This window comes from Molothrus aeneus, chromosome 10, assembly GCF_037042795.1.
Source record: "Molothrus aeneus isolate 106 chromosome 10, BPBGC_Maene_1.0, whole genome shotgun sequence".
Lineage (NCBI taxonomy): Eukaryota > Metazoa > Chordata > Aves > Passeriformes > Icteridae > Molothrus > Molothrus aeneus.
This window is the reverse complement of record NC_089655.1, coordinates 4,530,023-4,548,949: the sequence shown is the minus strand read 5'-3', so window position 1 is coordinate 4,548,949 and position 18,927 is coordinate 4,530,023. Positions and strand designations below refer to the sequence as shown.

The window sequence follows — 18,927 nt, the reverse complement described above, 5'->3', positions numbered from 1 at the left end:
AGCGAACCCCCCTTTCCCCACCTGCCCCACGCCGTACAGCTGCTCCCCGGCCAAAATGGCGGCGGCCATGTGGCGGCCGCCATGTTGTGCCGTACAGAAACCCCTTCCCCACCGGCGAGGGGCGCCGGGGTGACCCGGCTCCGCCATCTTGCCGTACGGCGGCGCGGCGGGGCCGGGGCCGGGGCGGGGGCCGGGGCGGGCCCGGCCGGCCGAGGGCGGCGGCGGCGGTCGGAGATGGTGATCTGCTGCGCCGCCGCCAACTGCTCGAACCGGCAGGGCAAGGCGCGCCACGGCGCCGTCTCCTTCCACAGGTAAGGGCGGCCCGCCCGGGCCGCCGCAAGTGCCGCGGCCGGGCCGCCCGCGCCCCGGTCCCGCTCCCTTCCCCGGGCCCCCACGGCGGCGACCGCCCTTTGTTTCCCTCAGGGGAGACCGGCTCGGGGCTCCCGGGTCCTCCAGCCCCGGGCGGGCAGCGGGAGCGCCCCTCGCCTGGGGACCGGGCCCTCCCCGGCCTGTCACCCCGACCCTCCCCCGGGCTGTGCCCCCGCCGCCTCAGCCCTCGCTGAGGATGCTGCCGGCCGTGAGCCCCCGGGGAAAGTCCCTGTCTCGGGAGTCCCATTGGAAACGGAACCCGGCTCCCCTGCTCAGGGGCTTTCTTGCACTGCAGGCATTTCTACAGCTAATTAAATGTTATTAAGCACACCCGTGCGAGCAGCACCCGGGTCACGCTGGGCAGCGCGCTGGCTGAGCTGGGTGCTTTGGTGGTGGTCACATCCCCCTTCCTTGTGGACAGGCTGTTTGTTCCTCCTGGGGCTGGTGAGGGCAGTAATGGATCGATTGCTGATGGAAATGGAAACAACACCTTTTAGTCCTACGCTTGTTGTAAAGTGGAGCTGTTGACGCAGCAAATGAATATCAAATGTTTCAGCCCAAAGTGAACTAATTCTTAAATGAGCGTAATTTAATTTGTAGATGAGTGTAACTTACCAAAACACAACTTTCTCCAAAACCTCCTAAACCTAGCCATCGCCTTGGACTTGGTCACCTCAGAGGTCTTTTCCAACCTCAACTGTTCTATGATTCCATGGTTCTGCAATTCTTAAAGTACCAACCTTTCTGATTCCCGAAATGTAGCTTGTTTTTCAGTGGGTTTTCTCTGTTCCCTTTTCAGATTCCCTCTGAAGGATTCGAAACGCTTGATCCAGTGGCTGAAAGCTGTTCAGAGAGACAACTGGACTCCCACCAAGTATTCCTTTCTCTGCAGCGAGCACTTCACCAAAGACAGTTTCTTCAAACGGCTGGAAGACCATCACCGCTTGCTGAAGCCCACTGCTGTCCCCACCATCTTCCAGCTGGTGGAGAAGAAGCACGGCAAGCTGGATTATGTCAGGAGCAGAAGGAAAATAGCCAGGCAGGTGCTGGTACAGGATGGGGAGGCCCCGCAGGAAGGAGGCGGTGAGGTAGCACACAGGTCTCCATCTTCTGGCCAGGACTTCATGGTGATGCAAGGGACGAAAGAGATGGAGGAGGCCACTCTGAAAGAGGAAATAGGATCCATGCCCAAGGAGGAACAGGCCCTCCACAGCCAGCTGGACGGCCCTCGGAGAAGGACGTTAGGGGATCATTTGGGCACCAAGCCTGGGGTGCAGGTAAAGCCCGAGAGGTCTCCTGGCAAGGACTGTGCCAGGGGCAGCTGGGCAGGGAGCTGGGTGGCAGACAGGAGCGGCGTGTCCGTGGACGATTTCACCCCTCCTGCCTCAGGTGCCTGCAAGTTCATCGGCTCCCTGCACTCGTACAGCTTTTCCTCCAAGCACGCCAGGGAGAGGCCGTCTCTCCCCAAGGAGCAGCTAGAAAGGAAAAGGCCAAAGAGAGACGTGGAGCCCAGCTGCAGCAGCCAGCCCTTGGGGCACGACAAGGCCGTCACAGAAGTGTCCCCGACATCATCGCTCACGGCCACCCCCCAGAAACCCTCGCAGGGTCTGTCAGCATCCCCAGCTGACCTGACCCCTCGCCCCGCCGCCGAGGCCGTGCTGGGGCGCAAGGGGGACACGGACGCCAACCCCATGTCCATCAACGAGGTGATCATGTCGGCCTCGGGCGCCTGCAAGCTCATCGACTCCCTGCACTCGTACTGCTTCTCCTCCCGGCAGAGCAAGAGCCAGGTGTGCTGCTTGCGGGAGCAGGTGGAGAAGAAGAACGGGGAGCTGAAGCTCCTGAGGCAGAGGATCAGCCGCTCCGACAGCCAAGTCAGGAAGCTGAAGGAGAAGCTGAATGAGATGAAGCGCAACAGTTTCCCTTACTTGAACAGCCTGATATCCCAGGACTGTGGTCAGTATTGCCAGGGGTGCTGCGCTGAGGTGGAATTCCCTGCTTTCTTAAGTTGGGGGCTGTGAAAGGTGTGATGGGGAAAAGGTATGATGCTCTGGGAAGGAGAAGTAGCAGCTTGGTAAGACCAATGGATACAGATTAAAGAATTCACTCAGTGGGCACACGAGTTAATTCTTACATCCCTAACCTTCCCAAGATGTGGAATCAGAATTTAGATTGTGGTGTTACAGGCAACTCTGTTCATGAATTTATTTTCTTTTCTTTCTGAATTATTTTAACTTGTTTATGACGCAGTGGCTCCTGCTAGGATTTTCCTTCTTCCTTTGGCACGTGCCTGTGATTTTTTTTTCTGGTGTGTTAATGAGCTGTCCTAGCAGCAGGTATCTGGGAAAGCTTTTATTGTCCTCAGTGGCATAAGAAATAGTTTTGATATTGGATTTCATATACTGAACTCAGTACTGAGGATACAGGAAATGCAAGTGAGGTGGGAGGTATCAAATATGACAATGTCATGATGCACATCGAGGTCACAATTTGTAAGCAAATGTCTGTCTTTGCTTTGATCATTTCTTCTCTTGGAAGGCAGAAAAAGTTGGGAAACATAATAAAGCAGGGAGTGATGGAAGATGTCTCTCTATCAATTACAAAAATAATAATTAAGCACATGAAAGCATAGGGGAACTCAGTGATGGATGAGGTCATGTAAAAAGTTTGTTACCTAGAAGCCAAATGGGGCCCTTCTTGCAAAAAAAAAGCATCTTTTAACGTACAATATGCACACAGTGACTGTGATGGCAAGGTGCATTTCAGGGCAGGAGTTCAGGACCATCTGATGCTGGTGTGCGTGGCTGCTGAGAAAACATTGGGTTGCCTTGGGAAGGATCTGGGATATGGGACTTGCTTGGAGAAGTTGTCACCTGGGGAGGAGGGTTGGGTGTCTCCTGATGGCTAATCCTCACCTTTCCTTTAGGAGAAACACTCCATGGCTTCTTCTGGAGATGCTGGGAAGTCAGAAGAGTGATGCTGGCATAGACAGGCACATTCTCCAGGCTGTTATAGCATGGCCAACTTCCTCACTGGAAGAGGAAAGTAGACTCTAAAATGCATGAAGCTCGACACCCAGCACTACTTTCCCCATATTTATCTAATTTTTCACAAGATGGGGAAACTCACGCTTTTATTTAGGTAGAGGGGGGAAAGTTTTGCCCTAGGAAATCAACATAGTCTTGTTTGTACCTTCTGGTCCGTGTTTTTGTATTGTTTAGGTGTCAAACGAAAGAAAATAATGAAATATTTTAGGGTTCCATAGTTGTCATTCATATATATAGATATATTTATGTATGTATAGGAAATATTTATTTATACATATATTTAAAAAGGTGTCTGCCTTTGTTGGAATACCTTAGTGGAGATACTAATTGCAGAAAGAGTATCTTTAAGGATATTTTTCTTTTTTCTGATAAGCACTATGATTCTTCTCCTTTTCCCAAGGTTAGTGTTTTTATAGATATGTCTTTAAGAAATGAAAATTTAATGTTCTTGTAAAAATATTCTTAATATATGAGCTACATGCTCTATTTTACAAGGGAAAATGTAATTTCCTTAATGAATTGACCAATTCATTACCCATTCTCCCATCTTTTATCAACAAAACTGGAGATCAGTGTGTGAAAATGAACCATTTTGGCAGTTGTAGCTTGGCATGATGGGAAGTTTATATGGAACCCTTTGGCTGGGAACTTTTTTAATGGGTTGGTTGGTGACTGACTGGCTTTTTTTTTTTTTTTTGCTTCATCTTGGTGTTTTTCTGTTTTGGAGTCTTTTTTTGTGTGCTTGTAGTACTAGTTTATGGCAGTGAAAATAGCTGATGAAGTGCAGCCAGCTGAGTCTGGTTCATGCCCAGACACCAAGTTTTACTGTAATACCAAGCTGAGTTAAGAAAGGCTTTTAATATTCATAAAAATACAGTCAGGTAACACATCAGGTTAATAATAGTCTTTGTTAGCAGCCCTGTCTCAGTTGTCCCAGCTCATCTGATGTGTGGTTGAGGTGATGGCTTTAGCTGTGAACCTGAGCCTGCATATTTTTTTCTGCTGAAGGCAGTTCCTTGAGTGTAAGTACCAGGCTGGAGTGGCTCTGCAGGTTGTTACCTGTCTGCATCCCTCACCTTCAGCTGTTTCCACAAAATCCTGAGCACAAAACACCAACTTTAGGCCCACACCCACTCAGCAGGACTTCATTTCAGTGCTAGTTCTCACATATTTTCCTCTAATGAGACCAATAAATTTCTGCTGGCTGTCTCCAAGCTGCAGCAGGCTGGGAAGAGCAGGTTTGTGCAGGACTGCTGCCCAGCACTGCCTGCCAGCCACACTTGGGGCCAGGTGACTCAGGGTGGCCAAGTGGCTCCAACTCCAGCTGTCACAATGTGCTTGAGGGCTGTTTCCCAACCTGTCTTACCAGAGGCATCAACTGGTGTTGAGAAGTCCCAGGCTGTCTACAGCACAGCTGCCATGGTGGCTTTTTCCATCTAAACTTTTTGAATTTAGGTGTTTGTTTGGTAGAAAAAGATTTCCTTCTGCTTCATGAGGTCCATGGAGGCTGAGGAATGCTGCTGGTGGACGAGTGGGGTTAGGCACAGTGTACCAGGCAGGACAGGGTGAGATGTGGCTTTTGGAGGATCACAGGATGCACTGGAGAAATGAGGGAGAGCCAGCAAACAACCAGAGATGTGTCCTGGAGAAGTCATGGGTGTGCTAACAGCACTGTCTGACCATCTGCTTCTGCATGAAGGTTTCACAGCTCTGCTGTGTCAGCTCTGCTCACTCAGACAGGAGATCCCAGCAGCTCCTTCCACAGCACCACCTCCTCTTGCCGTGCCCCAGTTTGGGCTGGTTGTAAAACTACATCTCCCAGCAGGCAGCAGGATCAGTGTTTTACCCAAATATGAGCTCATTTCCCTCATAGCCATCTTGCCACCCTGTGCTTTCTGGGGCAGGGAGGGCTGCAGGTACAGAAAATAGCAAAATATCTACAAACATGGCTGGGCATGGAGCAGACACAGGTAGGATTCCATGGGATTTGAGTTTCTGTGTGCATCAGAGAGGTAAAACTCTTGGAATTCAGCTGCTTGAGGGTGTGAGGAGCCTCTTCCATGGTGCATGTCCGTTTTCATGAAGGTCATATTAAAGGCAGGAGAGTTTGCACAATGAGTTCATGTGAAAAACAGTTAGAAGTTTACTAGGAATCCCTGGGGAATCTGGCTTGGATTTGTCTTTGAATATCTGTGCAAAGCCAGTGTAGAAATGGGGTCGTTTACAGTACCTTTTACATGCAAATGAAGCAGAGTTGGCAAACTTCAGGCAAGCAGAAGGACAGAGCACTTAATGTGTGGTTTTGTGCTGAGGTGGAGTCCTGAGACCTGGTCTGTGAGGCCTGAAGTGGTGCTGCCCATCCTGGTGGCAACAGATTTCATTCATGTTGCAGAAAAGGAAAAGCAAAATCCTGTTCCTGACTGGCATTGAGAAGTGGGACTGTGCATGGTTGGAGGTGCTGTGCTTTCACCTGGCTGGGGATTGTGCATGGTTGGAGGTGCTGTGCTCTCACCTGACTGGGGATTGTGCATGGTGCAGGTGCTGTGCTCTCACCTGGTTGGGGATTGTGCATGGTGCAGATGCTGTGCTCTCACCTGGCTGGGGATTGTGCATGGTTGGAGGTGCTGTGCTCTCACCTGGTTGGGGATTGTGCATGGTTGGAGGTGCTGTGCTTTCACCTGGCTGGGGATTGTGCATGGTGCAGGTGCTGTGCTCTCTCCTGGCTGGGGATTGTGCATGGTTAGAGATGCTGTGCTCTCACCTGACTGGGGATTGTGCATGGTGCAGGTGCTGTGCTTTCACCTGACTGGGGATTGTGCATGGTGCAGGTGCTGTGCTCTCACCTGGTTGGGGATTGTGCATGGTGCAGATGCTGTGCTCTCACCTGGCTGGGGATTGTGCATGGTTGGAGGTGCTGTGCTCTCACCTGGCTGGGGATTGTGCATGGTGCAGGTGCTGTGCTTTCACCTGGCTGGGGATTGTGCATGTTGGAGGTGCTGTGCTTTCACCTGGCTGACAAGGACTGGACCAGCAAGGGGCTGGTGTCCAGCTCAGCTTGAAACTGAAATGTGTCTGATGGGTCACAGAGATGTGCTGTCAGGAAAATTGCCTCCACCAGGGCAGGCACTGTTAGCCTGACAGTTGCATGTTAACTTGGAGCTAGATTTTGGAAGAAAACTGCTTTTATTGTGAGATAGCAGGTGCTGCTTGGGATTTTTTTTTTTGTGCCCTGTCTGGGGTGGGAACAGCCAGGGTAGAAAGCTGGTCTGTAGGGTGAGCATTGCAAAGAACAAGAGAGCCATAAAGTAAATTGAGAGTGAGATAAAGAGTAGAAATATGTGTGCACAGGGGCTGAATCCATGGCAGGAGGCATCTTGAGAGATTTCATCATGGCCTGAGCACTTGGGTAGGAGGTGAACTGTTTTGTGCTCAGCATGGGAGCACAGTGTGCAGGAACACCAACTCTGGGACTTGATTGAGGGAGGTGGCTCTTTGACCTCCCCCTTGGAGAGAAAGTTGGTTGGAAGGGAGGAAACAAGACTTTTTGCACTGCTGTTGGTTTGGTTTGTTTTTTTTTTCAGTGGGATGGTCTTGTTCTTTCCAGGGTTTTTTTTTGCCTAATAGTCTATAGAGTTTGTGCATTAAGCATTTAATTTTGCAGTGAGTTGGCAATGACTCACAACAAAAACCCAGCTTGCAGCTAGGAAGCAATGAAACAGCAAACTAAGGAAAACTCGAGAGAAAGTCAGGCTGAGCTCAGGTAGGGTGTTTGGTTTCTTATGATTGAGTAGAAATTAAAAAAAAAAAATTTCTCTGTGTTTTGTAAAGCAGAACTCTGGCAATGACTACAGGCACTGGAGCATTACCACCTTGGAACTTGGCTGTGAAATGAATTACTGAATGTGTAGCATGAACATTTGTGAATATAACCCCATTTCCAGCTTTTGGAGCAGAGATGGGATGATCTGTTCAACAGCTGATCTGCTGGCACCTGGTGGGATGCATCTTTCTTGGGGGAGAAAGAGTTCTAGCACAGGAGCTGCTAGAGCTTGTTGATAGGGCCTTAAACTAGCTTGGAAAGGGGAAAGGGACAAAACCAGGGTCACCAGGGAAGAGCAGTGGGCTGGAGTGCCTAAACTTGAGGGAAGGAGCACTAATGGGATCCCTAAATCTGCTTCACCAGGTGCTGGTCACAGTGCACCACAGCAGAAATGTCTCTGCATTAATGCACCCAGCAGGAGGGACCAGTGAGGAGCTGGAGGCTTTGGCTCAGAGGTCTGGCATCACTGGCATGAGTGAAACCTGGTGGGAGCTTTCCCTGTGACTGGCGGGCCCTGAGGGACAGTTCCAGGCTCCTCAGGAGAGGCAGAGGGGTGGCACTGTATGTGACAGAAGGGCTGGAGTGTCTGGAGCTCACAATTGGCTGTTGAGAATGTTGAGAACCTTTGGATAAGAATCAAGGGGCAAACAAATAATGCCATTTCACTGTGGGAGTCTACTCTGGACCTCCCAGCCAGGACAATGACACTGACAAATTATTCCTTGAGGAATTAAGGGATGATTTCAAGTCATCTGCCCCAGGGGACTTCAACCTGTCAGGAATTAACTGGGAGCATCCCACAGCTGGTACAGCCTGTGCCAGAAGGCTCCTAAAACACCTGCATGACAACTTTATGGAACAGGTCCTCAGGGAGCTGACTTGGAAGGATGATCTTGATCTCCTGCTTGTCATCAGAGAGGATCTCATGAACAAAGTGAATATTGGGACCAACTTGGCCACAGAGACCTCAGAGCCATCACCAAATCTCTGGTGACAGGAAGAAAAGTGCCTGAAAAACCTCAGTTCTGGCCATGAAACCTCAGGCTGCTCTGGGAATTAGTGAGTAAGGTCCCCTGGGAAATGTTTCTGCAGGTGCTGGGGTCTGTCAGTGCTGGTCACTTTTAAACATCATCTCCTAAGGGCACAGGAACAGCAATTCCTGAATGTCAGAAGTCAAGCAGGTGAGGCAGAAGGCTTGGCTGACCAGGGATTTCTCTTGGAAATAAGATGGAAAAGGAAGGTGTGTGCCCAGTGGAAGCAAGGTCAGGTGATGTGGGAAAAACATAGAGATGCTGTTCCCCACTGTTGGGAGAAAATTTATGCAGGCAAATCTCAATTGGAGTCAAAGCTGCCAAAACTGCAGAGAAAAATATTTTTTTTTCAAATATATAAATGGCAAAAAGCAGTTTAGAAATAACATTGCCCCATTCCAGGATGAGAATGGTCACCTCACAAGCAGGGACAGGGACAAGGCAAAGATGTTTAATGCTTTCTTTTAAACCCAGTTAGCAACTGTGCTGAAGGAAGAATTTCAGGGAACTGCCCACTTGATGCTGCAGACCCCACACTTTGAAGACTCAGGGATTTTGTTTTGGGGATTTTTGGTGGGTTTTTTGTTGTTGTTTGTGTAGTTTTTTCCCCTCAAGTTTTCTGCAGGAAGTGTTCCCCAGCTCAAGGAAATGGGTTAGCTGCCTTGTTAGCAAGCAGCTGGCCACTTACTGTGGCTTTACTGATAAAGCTGTGTAGGAATTTGTGCCAGCTCAGCTTTCTGTGCCAGGGATCCCACTCAGAAGCAGGGAGAACTCAGTATCTCCTGGTGCAAAGCCTGGACAGCCAGTTCCAGTGCAGGGTGGGATTTGGCTTGGAAACTCTTTGGGGCTGGAAAAGATGTAGGAACAGTCTGTCTGTGAGCTTGGAGGGGTGGAGCAGGGGCAGGTGCTGAAATGGAGCTGACCTGTGTGCTCAGGGCCTGGCTTGTGGCCTGAGTGACTTCCTGAAGGAAAGAGATCAAGGTGATCAGGTTGCTGATGGGTGTGTGGCTTTGTCTCATGAGTGTCATGTGAGATTTTGTAGTACCACAGGATGGTTTGGGATGAAGAAACCTTAAAGCTCTTCTTGTTCCAACCCCCTGCCATGGGCAGGGACACCTTCCACCTCACCAGGTTGTGGAGGAATGGGGTCTTGGAGATGCAGGTGCAGGAGAAGGTGACTCCAGGAATGTTTTTGTTAAGAAAGAGGATGCAGAGAGAGCTTCCTTGTAGTAGGCAAAAGAGGAGCTGTGCATATGAATGCAAGAGAATCAGCATTTAAGAGGGCCCCCTCTGAGTGAGAAGCTTTAAGTGTGCAGAAGGGTGACCAGGGTCTCTTGTGCTGCAAATTCTCAGATGTCATTTGCATTCTTGATATTATCATAGACTTACCTTTTAAGCCACATTAGTGGGGTTTTTGTACACATGATGTGCTAGGAGTTTAGACCTGTAAAAAGGGACATACAGGCTCCTTCACCAGTGTCTTGACAGTGACTGTATCTATAAACCTGAAATTTGAAACAAAGCAGCTCAGCATAGAACTTCTTGTTGCTACAATAGTCTTGCATTTACCTGCCCCAGCCATGACATAAAAAAGCAAACTGCTTTTCAAATAGCTGCCCTTTTTTTTTTTTTCCTGGTGGATTCAATCAGACTCTCTCCTGTCTCCCCTCCTGCTTTTCCACTCTCCCAACCCAGCCTTCCAGCCAGGAAGGAAAAAATTCTTAGTCCACAAGTCAGAGACCAACACTGAAGGTAAAAGAGCATGGGATGAGATCAGGATACCTGCACTTACCTGCACTTCACTGAGCCCCTGCTCCTTATTCACTTCTGCTGCTCTTGACTTTTCCAAGCCACATGAGAATTAAAGAGCTCTTTAGCTTTGCTGCCATCTAGGTAATTTAGAAAAGGAATAATAATCACTTGGCTGTGCTGTTTGCCCAACTGCCAGAGACTCCAGGATGTACAGTTCCATCTTCACTTCTCAGCTGGCTGCAATTCCAGCCCTTTGGAAGTGAGACCAGGTCAGGCACCTCCAGCCAGGCTGGGTGCTGCACAGCAAGGCAGTGGGATGGTGGAAATGGCTTCTCTTGGTTTATAATCAAGTCTATAGAGTGGGAATGGCTGCAGCCATTCCTTTCATCTATTGTTTTGATGCTTTCCCTGAAGTGCAAGCAGGAGAAAAGGAAGTGCCCTATGGAAGCACTGTGGTGACAGAAACTGTCCTGCTCCTGGCATGCTGACCCAGGAGAGGGCAGCAGCAGCCCAGGCTGCAGGCTCCTCCAGCTTTACCAAAGCTTTGCTTTTCACTTCCATCATGGGAAATGAGCCTGCAAAGAGCTTGTAAAGAAATGCAGCAGAGAGTGAAAGGCAAACATCAGCTGGAGGGAGGAGCAGTGTGCTCCTTATCTACAGAACTGTGTGCTCCCCTCATGGGACTGGAAAGGTGAGTACAAGGAAATACTGTGCAGTACACTGACACTGCTGCACAGATTGTGGGAACCCCTTTCCAAGGCCTGGGCAAGCTGCACAGTCTGTCAGGCTGTTCTACAGATCCTGGCTCTGATGCTGTAGACCTTTATCACTGATTTCCTAGTGAGCTCTCATGTTTCCTCATGTTGCTTCCCTTGCAAAATACTTCAGCATAGAGCAGAGCAAGCAGCAGCACTTTGCTGACATGGGCTGGCTTTTCAAACCTGCTGTCTGGGGGAGAATGAGTACCACAAGTGGTCTCTCTTACCCAGGAGAGCTGCTCTTCCTTCTCCTCTGGCATTTCAGGTCTGGACTGTCCTTCCTCCTTGCTCAGTCTCTTAGTCTGACATTTCATAAAGAGCACAGTGAAACTCACACTGGTTAAGCAAATTTTGGCCACAGCCTTATTCTTTTAGGTTGTGATTTCTGCCTGCAGTTGAGTCTGTGCCTTTTAGGTCAGCCAGGCAGCTTGCTCTTGTATTCTTGATCTCACTAGGTGTGGAAACACCCCCCTGCAGCACCCACCTTGCCAGGATGCAATATTTATCCCATGAGGGGGAAGAGGACATGCTTTAAGCTGACTTCAGTCATATTTCTCTGCATAACAGACTACTGAGAGTAGCAGGCACCTTGTTTGTGTGGGAATCCATCTTTCCCAACATCCTGTGGATGATGTTTGGCTTTCCCTCCTTACACCTTAGTAGTGGATCTGCTCTGCTCTTCATGTGGCTTTAAGTTGTCTGTCTCCATTTTCCTGATGTATTTTTTTCAGGTCACAGCCTCTGAAAGTAAAATGCAAAACTGTTTCTCAAAACTCTCCTACAGCACCAAGCCTGACAGAGTTCAAGAAGCATTTGGATAACACTCTCAGGCACATGGTGTGACTCCTTGGGATGGTCCTGTGCAGGGCCAGCAGTTGGACTTGGTGATCCTTGTGGGTTCCTTCCAGCTCAGCTTATTCTGTGGTTCTGTAAAATGATTTGTTAAAGAAGTTTTACCTTTGTGAAACAGGCTTTGGTTGCTTTTTCATAGCTGCAGTGACAAAGGGAAGTATCTTTCTCTTCCGTTTACTCTTTGCCTGACAGGCACCCAGGTATTTTTAAGATGTTTGCCTTAGTCCAGAGCCTTAGTAGAACAGCTTCTGAATGATCCTTCCTTGTCTCTTTGTACAAGTTCAGGCCATTGTTAACCTCTTAAAAAATATTATAGCCAAACCTTGATCTTGAATATGTACACAGCCTGATTTTCTTTTGAAATGAGGACTCATTTCCTCAGCCTCTGAAACAAACAGGAACAGTATGAACTCAGTGCTTGAGAGAGATGAGCCCAGAGTGTTAGAGGTTTCATTATCATTTAATGATTATTCTTTGTGCTGAGCTTTCAGTCATCTTCTTCCCTGCATGTGTTTGGGAGAGGGCTTTTCTTTCAGATCAAGCTACAGAGAGGAGTCAGAAATGGACCACCTGCAAGAATGCTCTATGTATGACTGGTTTGAGGGCTGGTTTGGGAACAGACCCACTTGCCATGACTGTTCATTGTTCTCCATCTCCCCCCTTGGAGCTGGCACTGCTCTGAAGAAAAGCATTTCTGTGGTGTTGAACCATTTCTGAGGTGTTTTGTGCTCACCTCCAGCCAGCTGGAGGCTGCTCACAGCAACCTGCAGGGCACAGATCCTTGAGTTTTCATTCTTCCTTCTTTCTTTTCCTCCACAGAGACTCCCCAGCTGAACCCTGTGATGGAACCCCTGTCCTGGATGCTGGGCACCTGGCTCTCAGACCCACCAGGAGATGGCACCTTCCCTACAATGAAGCCCTTCCAGTACCTGGAGGAAGTGCACATCTCTCACGTGGGACAGCCCATGCTCAACTTCTCGTAAGTCAGGAGGTCTGCCTGTGTTAGCAGCAGCTCCTGGATTGGAGCAGGCATGGATTTGTTAGTTGGGTTTCTTTTCCAGTGGCAAAGTACATAAATTTTCACCTCAATTCCCCAAAGTACATAAATTTTCACCATAATTTTCACCTCGTTTTCAAAACAAGATGATGCTGTGGTATGTGACTGCATGGTCTAACTTTGATTTTCCTTGAAGACTTGTGATTAATTGGCATTACAAATGCCAATTACAGTGGCCCTTGAAGGGTAATTTTAGATGATTGGCTTTAAGGCATTTGCAACATAGTGTGGCAAAAGCTGATAGGCCAAGAAATGCTTATAATATATTGCAATTAAGAAATAGTTAGCTTCTGATTGAGATAACATGAATTATAACATCTGTATTGTCTCATCCTTCACATGAAACTGAAAATGAAATAAAAGTTTTTAAAACACCTCTAAGTTGCCCCATATCTGAGTAAGAAGAGAGCATAATCTAACAAAAACTTTGGATTAATTGGCATTCTTTGTGAAATTCCCACTTAGAATAAATGAAGGAGCTATGGCATGGCTACCAGGTTTCTCCATTTTAAGCTGTGGTCCTCAGTCTTCACCACTGTGAAAATCTGAGAAAAATTAATGCTTGTCAAACAGGAGGCAGGTAGCTTAACTACTTGCTTTGGCTTCAAGTGGTTGTTCTAAGAAAAATCAAAAGGAATCCAGAGGGAGGGAAGGGACAAGTTGGCTACTGCTGAGCAGTGTTCCAGTGTTCCTTCAGGAGGGGTGAGTTGGAAAGTGTGTTGCTTTGAAAACCAAGAAAAGAAGAACTACAAGATGGAAGTGCTGTGTGAGAGATGCCCTGTGTTCCTGGAGTGTGCTGGAGCTGCCAGCTCACCCTGGGACTGCTTTAGTCCAATTTCCAAAAGAAACAAAGCTCTGACAGTCTTGCTCTGGCTGCACCTCCCTCCCCAGCTTGTGAACAGTTCCTTATTTGAGTCACCTTTTTTTTTGCCCCTCCTTTTCTTTGTGCCAAGGAGTTACACAGCTGTGAGCTGTTGAGCTTTAGGAAGCACCAGGAAAACAGGCAGCAGTCCTGGAGGACAGAAACCCTGTGCTTTCCTGGAGCAGTGGCTCTTAAGAGACAGTCCCTGTATCCCTTAAAGGCTCCAAGCACTGAAAACTGCCTGATTTAAGTTTGTTTCTCCTTTGATAAGTATAATCACCCATGTTATGGGTGACCAAACCTACAGTTCTTAAGGCCTCCTGAAGAATAAATAAGAGTCTGAGCTGAATTTGTTATCTTTTTGAAGGGGGTGATGGGAGAAATATGTCTGCTCTCTTGCTTCCTACAGCAAGGAATATACAGACAAAACAACTTTTCCAGGTGTAAAAGCTGAATAAAGATGATACAGTAATTCCAGATATTTATTTGAGAAAAGGAAGTTTCTGAGACACACGTGGCTTCAGCATCTGTGAAACATCTTGAGTTCCTGAGGGCTTTCTGAGCTAGTTCTTAGAAGGACCTGGGGGTCATGGAAAATCTAAAGCTTGAACTTAAACTTAAGGACTTAAGTCTTTAAGTCTTTAAGTTAACTTGAACCTAAAGACTTGAACTTACTTAAAGACTTGAACTTACTTAAAGACTTGAACTTAAAGACTTGAACTTAAAGACTTGAACCCCAGCTCTAAGAAATAGCTGTGCCTCTATAAAGTAAGTGTATTTTTCCAGGTTTTCATCTCTCAGCTGTGAAGTGTTGTCAGTCTTTTACTCTTCAAAGAGTACTGCAGGCAGTCATGTGGTTAAATAAGAGGAAACCAGGCCAAAAAATGTCTTTTGAGTACAAAACACATGGGGTTTGTGCTCTGGTTTGCCCTCAGGTTCAACGCCTTCCACCCGGACACCAGGAAGCCCATGCACCGGGAGTGTGGCTTCATCCGCCTCAAACCCGACACTAACAAGGTGGCCTTCATCAGTGCCCAGAACACAGGTACACTCCTGATAGATACCCACTCTGGGGAAAAGAAGAGGTTCTTACTCTGCTGGGCCATTTCATCACTTTTCCAGACAGTTCTTGAACCTCTCACAGTTTTATTTTATTAATTTTTGCTGTTGGAATCGCTGCTCTTGGTGCTGGACCCACAGCAGATCCTAAACTAGGAGAGCCTCCAGTGTGTAGATGCAGCACCTTGGTGCTTCTTGCCTTATGGGGACTGAATGAGAGAGAACCATGTCACAGACACATTTTATAAAAAATCCTTAGGATTTTTTCTCCTGAGAAGCTGAGAGGCCTCAGAAACAAAATGTAACCAATGGTTATCTGCTGCTGTGGAATGCAACAGGTGCATCTGGGATTGGTCTCATGTGGTTGTTTCTAATTAATGGCCAATCACAGTCAGCTGGCTTGGACTCTCTGGTCAGTCACAAGATTTTATTATCATTCCTTTTCTTTCCTTTGCTAGCCTTCTCATGAAATCCTTTCTTCTATCCTTTTAGTATAGTTTTAATATATAATTTTCTTTTAATATAATATATATCATAAAATAATAAATCAGCCTTCTGAAACATGGAGTCAAGATTCTCATCTCTTCCCTCATCCTGGGACCCCTGCAAACACCACCACAGAACCACATCTCAGTTATTATAAGTGAAATTGTTAAAGCCCAGTTGATGCTTAAGTTTGCATCTAAAATGAAGGTGCTGAAGGGAGGAGTGCCAGTTGTGCTGTGACACTCATCCTACATAGTGTGAATAAGTCCAGCTGGATTTTTGTGAGCAGCATTCCATGTCTGAGGCTGTGTGGATCTGCAATTGTCAACAAATAAAATTAATTAGGGCAAATAAAACCATTCTCCACAGGGAGTGCTGGTCTGTTAAGCAGCCTAATAGAGCATGGAGTGGTTTGGGTTGGAAGGAACCTTAAAACCCCTCTCATTCCACCTCCCTGTCATGGACAGGGACACCTTCCACCAGACCAGGTTATTCCAAGCCCTGTCTGACCAGAGTTTGAATACTTCCAGGGATGGGGCAGCCACAACTTCTCTGGCCTCACCACCCTCACCGTCACAGGGAAGAATTTCTTCCCAATATCTAACTTAAATTTTTCCTCTTACAGATTAAAAACTTTTTCCTTGTCCTGTCCTTATCTGAATGTGTAAAAAGTCCCTCTTCCTCTTTTTTATAGGCTTCCTTTTAAGTACTGAAAGGTCAAAATAACAATTGTGACTTGCTTAAATAACCTTTGTAGCCTAATAATATGTGTGCCCTTGCTTTTCCCTAGGTCTGGTGGAGGTGGAGGAAGGGGAGGTGAATGGACAAGAGCTGTCTATAGCTTCTCACTCCATAGCCAGGATCTCCTTTGCCAAGAAGCCCCATGTAGAGCAGGTGAGTGCACACAGAATGAGCCATTCCCACAGAATTGCTTGCCTCAGGAGGAGTCTGGTTGAGAGGATGTGTTATTTAGCATGCTTTAATTGCAGAATGCCATCAGGGGTTCTTGGAAATACTGCATGGCATCCTGGCTTATTCTTTCTGTAAGAGCCTTCAGAAGAGATTTTGTACATTATGAGACCCAGAGGGATCATTATGATAAAAACTGACAGGCTGGATCAGAGCAGCTAACCCAGAATCCTGTCTCCAAAATGGCCAGTAGCAGGTCCTTAGGGAAGAAAAGGGGAAAGTCTGGACTAAATACTCTTTTATGGCAAAAAAAATGGGATTAGTTATTAATGCTGGTTTTCTGGATTGATTGCAGTATGAGGATGCAATTTAAGGTATGGTCAGTACTGGGCCTCATGGGGATGTTTCAGGAACATCTGCAGTTCTTGCTCTTTGCTTTTCAGAGCCTTCAGACCTTTTTCTGGGCTCTTTTCCCATCTGTGGCTGCAGGGTAGGGCTGGCACTTGCTGTCATCTCCACCTTTGGTTGGCTGCTTTTGGGGGTTTGACTTTTCTGGGTGTGCACTGGGGGTTTGTTGATACAGCTGGAGGGGTACAGCCAGCTGTGAGTGCAGTGACACTGCTGGAGTCAGTGTGGCATCCTGAGGTCACCTCTGGAAGTGTCACTGTCACATCTGAAGCTGTGGTGGCTGAGCAGCAGCTGAGAGACAAGCTCTCACAGCCTGGCTTTTGAGTGCTATAAAACTGGCCCTTAGACAGCAGAGAGCACAAGTTTGTGCAGATGTAGGCAAAAATTTGATTTGCCTACACAGATAGTGTCCTAACTTTGGGAAGTCCCAACTCCCCTGCCTTTGGGTGCATGTTTTTAGTTGTTGGGTTTCCTCTTTCCCAGAAACAGCTGTTCTGCCTCCTTCCCATAGCAGAAGTGAAGCCATTAGATACTGTGGCTGTCAGCAGGGAAGCAGAGCTCTGGATTGCAAACATTTAAATTAAAGGGACTGTCCTCTTTGAGTCACTGCCTGAACTGTGGGCAGATGGACTGGCAGGAGGAGAGGGCAAAGCACAGAAAGCCAGCAGATGTATTCCTAATTGAGGGCTCCAAGGCTGGCCTTGGCTGGAAGAAGGAAGGAAGCTCTGGGGCTGGAGGTCTGTGCCCATCTGGCACCTGTGGGAAGCTCAAGCCCAAGGACTGGTCCTAGTGAGTATCTGTGAGGCCCTTGCTGGTGAAGGAGGGTGTGCAATGAGAGGGGATGTCAGGAAACCAGCTCCCAGAGCCTTTTCCCCTTTACCAAGAACAGCTTAAATTACCTGTGGAAACAAAGAGGCCACAGGTTTGTGAGAAGGACGTGTGTGCTGCTGCTGGAGTTGCTCATTTTGAGAAAACTTCACCATATTGTTGCATTCCTGGTGAAAAGTGATTCACGGTGGCTGTGGCTTGGCTGAGCTATCACTGAGGCAGGAAGGCTCATTTCCTGCACCAGGCTGTGTCATGAGTGGTTTAGGTTGCTTGAAGAATCACCTTTAAAGGTGTTATCAATGCAGATTTAATACAAATTTGTGAAAGCACAACTTAACAAAATTTAATGGCAAGGTTCCCTCTGTTGCTACTCATGGATGAGGAGGGGCAAGGACAACCTCCATTCTTTATTGGATGCAGGGGGAATATGCAGGAGAAGAGGAGGCTCAGAGGAGACCTCATCACTCTCTGCAACTCCCTGAAAGGAGGTTATAGCCAGGTAAGGGTTGCTCTCCTCTCCCAGGCAACCACTGACAGAACAAGAGGACACAGGCTTGAGCTGCACCAGGGGAGGCTTAGGTTCGACATTAGGAATAAGCTTTTCACAGAAAGGGTGACTGAGCATTGGAAGGGGCTGCCCAGGGAGGTGGCGCAGTCACTGTCCCCGGAGGGGTTTAAGAAAAGCCTGGATGTGGCACTCAGTGCCATGGTTTAGTTAGTAAGATGGTGTCAGGTCTGGTATTTAGTTAATAAGATGCTGTAGGCTGGACTTGATAGTCTCCAAGGTCTTTTCCAGCTTAGTTAATTCTGTAATTCTGTGAAGGTGCCTTGTTCCATGGGTAATGGGCTTGGAGCTGGTGTTGTGGAGAGGGCTGCTTTCTTTAGGAGAGAAACCTCCTTGTTTATTTGCCTGCTGTAGTGAGGATATCCTTCCTTGGTGGATGGCAAAGGGAAGAAAGCACAGCTAATGGATTCAGCTTGTGGACACTCATTGCTTGATTTCCTTATTTCTTTTTCTCCCCCCTGGTTTAGATTACCAGAAAATTCAGGCTCAATTCTGATGGGAAACTCGAACAAACTGTCTCAATGGCAACCACTACACAGCCCATGACTCAGCACTTACACATCACCTACAAGAAGGTGACACCCTGATACCAGGAGTGCTGGGTCACCTCCCTGAGGGCAAGGAGCAAGGACATCATGCACCAAGAGCAGCAGCAGCAGCAGCTCAGGAGCACAGCATGGCAGACCCCAGATGTGGCTGCCCGTGCTCATCCCTTGGGCCCCAGAGCTGCCTGTCCTGTTGAGAATGTTACTCAGATGTTTCTGTAATGGTATATAAAAAAAATAAATAAAAAGCTTTTATTTTTATGGCTGTGTCTTTGGTGTGACTGCAGGGTGATGTGTGCTGCCTGCTGCTCAGCAGTGCTCTGGAGGGGCTTTGTGGTGCCTGTTCATTAGTAGGTGTTGGGGTGGAGATCCAGCCTCCTGGACAGCCTGGAGAACTTTGGGGAAGCCACAGGTTCTGGAATGGGTTTGCACTGCATGGAATGACCCTGAGAACTGCAGAGCCTGTCCAATAAAAATTGGCTTGAATATCAAGAGAGAGCACCTACACCTTGCTCTGGGAGTTTGTCGAGCAGTTTGAGGGGAATTGCTGCAGTGTGGGAGGGATATCAGAATATCACA

At 47.8% G+C, this 18,927-nt stretch overlaps 1 protein-coding gene across 2 annotated transcripts; it reads left to right on the top strand.

Annotated features, from left to right (window-relative positions):
* The first annotated feature begins 194 nt into the window (after positions 1 to 194).
* THAP4 (THAP domain containing 4) lies at positions 195 to 18,609 on the top strand. 2 transcript variants are annotated; one of them, XM_066556829.1, is made up of 6 exons: positions 195 to 311; positions 1,169 to 2,325; positions 12,449 to 12,608; positions 14,484 to 14,593; positions 15,884 to 15,987; positions 18,271 to 18,609. In XM_066556829.1, the coding sequence occupies exons 1-6, from the start codon at positions 235 to 237 to the stop codon at positions 18,388 to 18,390; spliced, it is 1,728 nt and encodes a 575-aa protein (XP_066412926.1). In that variant the 5' UTR covers positions 195 to 234; the 3' UTR covers positions 18,391 to 18,609. The 2 variants fall into 2 exon arrangements, with proteins under 2 accessions (XP_066412926.1, XP_066412927.1); XM_066556830.1 differs by lacking the exons at positions 195 to 311; positions 1,169 to 2,325 and adding an exon at positions 5,272 to 5,386.
* Positions 18,610 to 18,927: the final 318 nt, after the last annotated feature.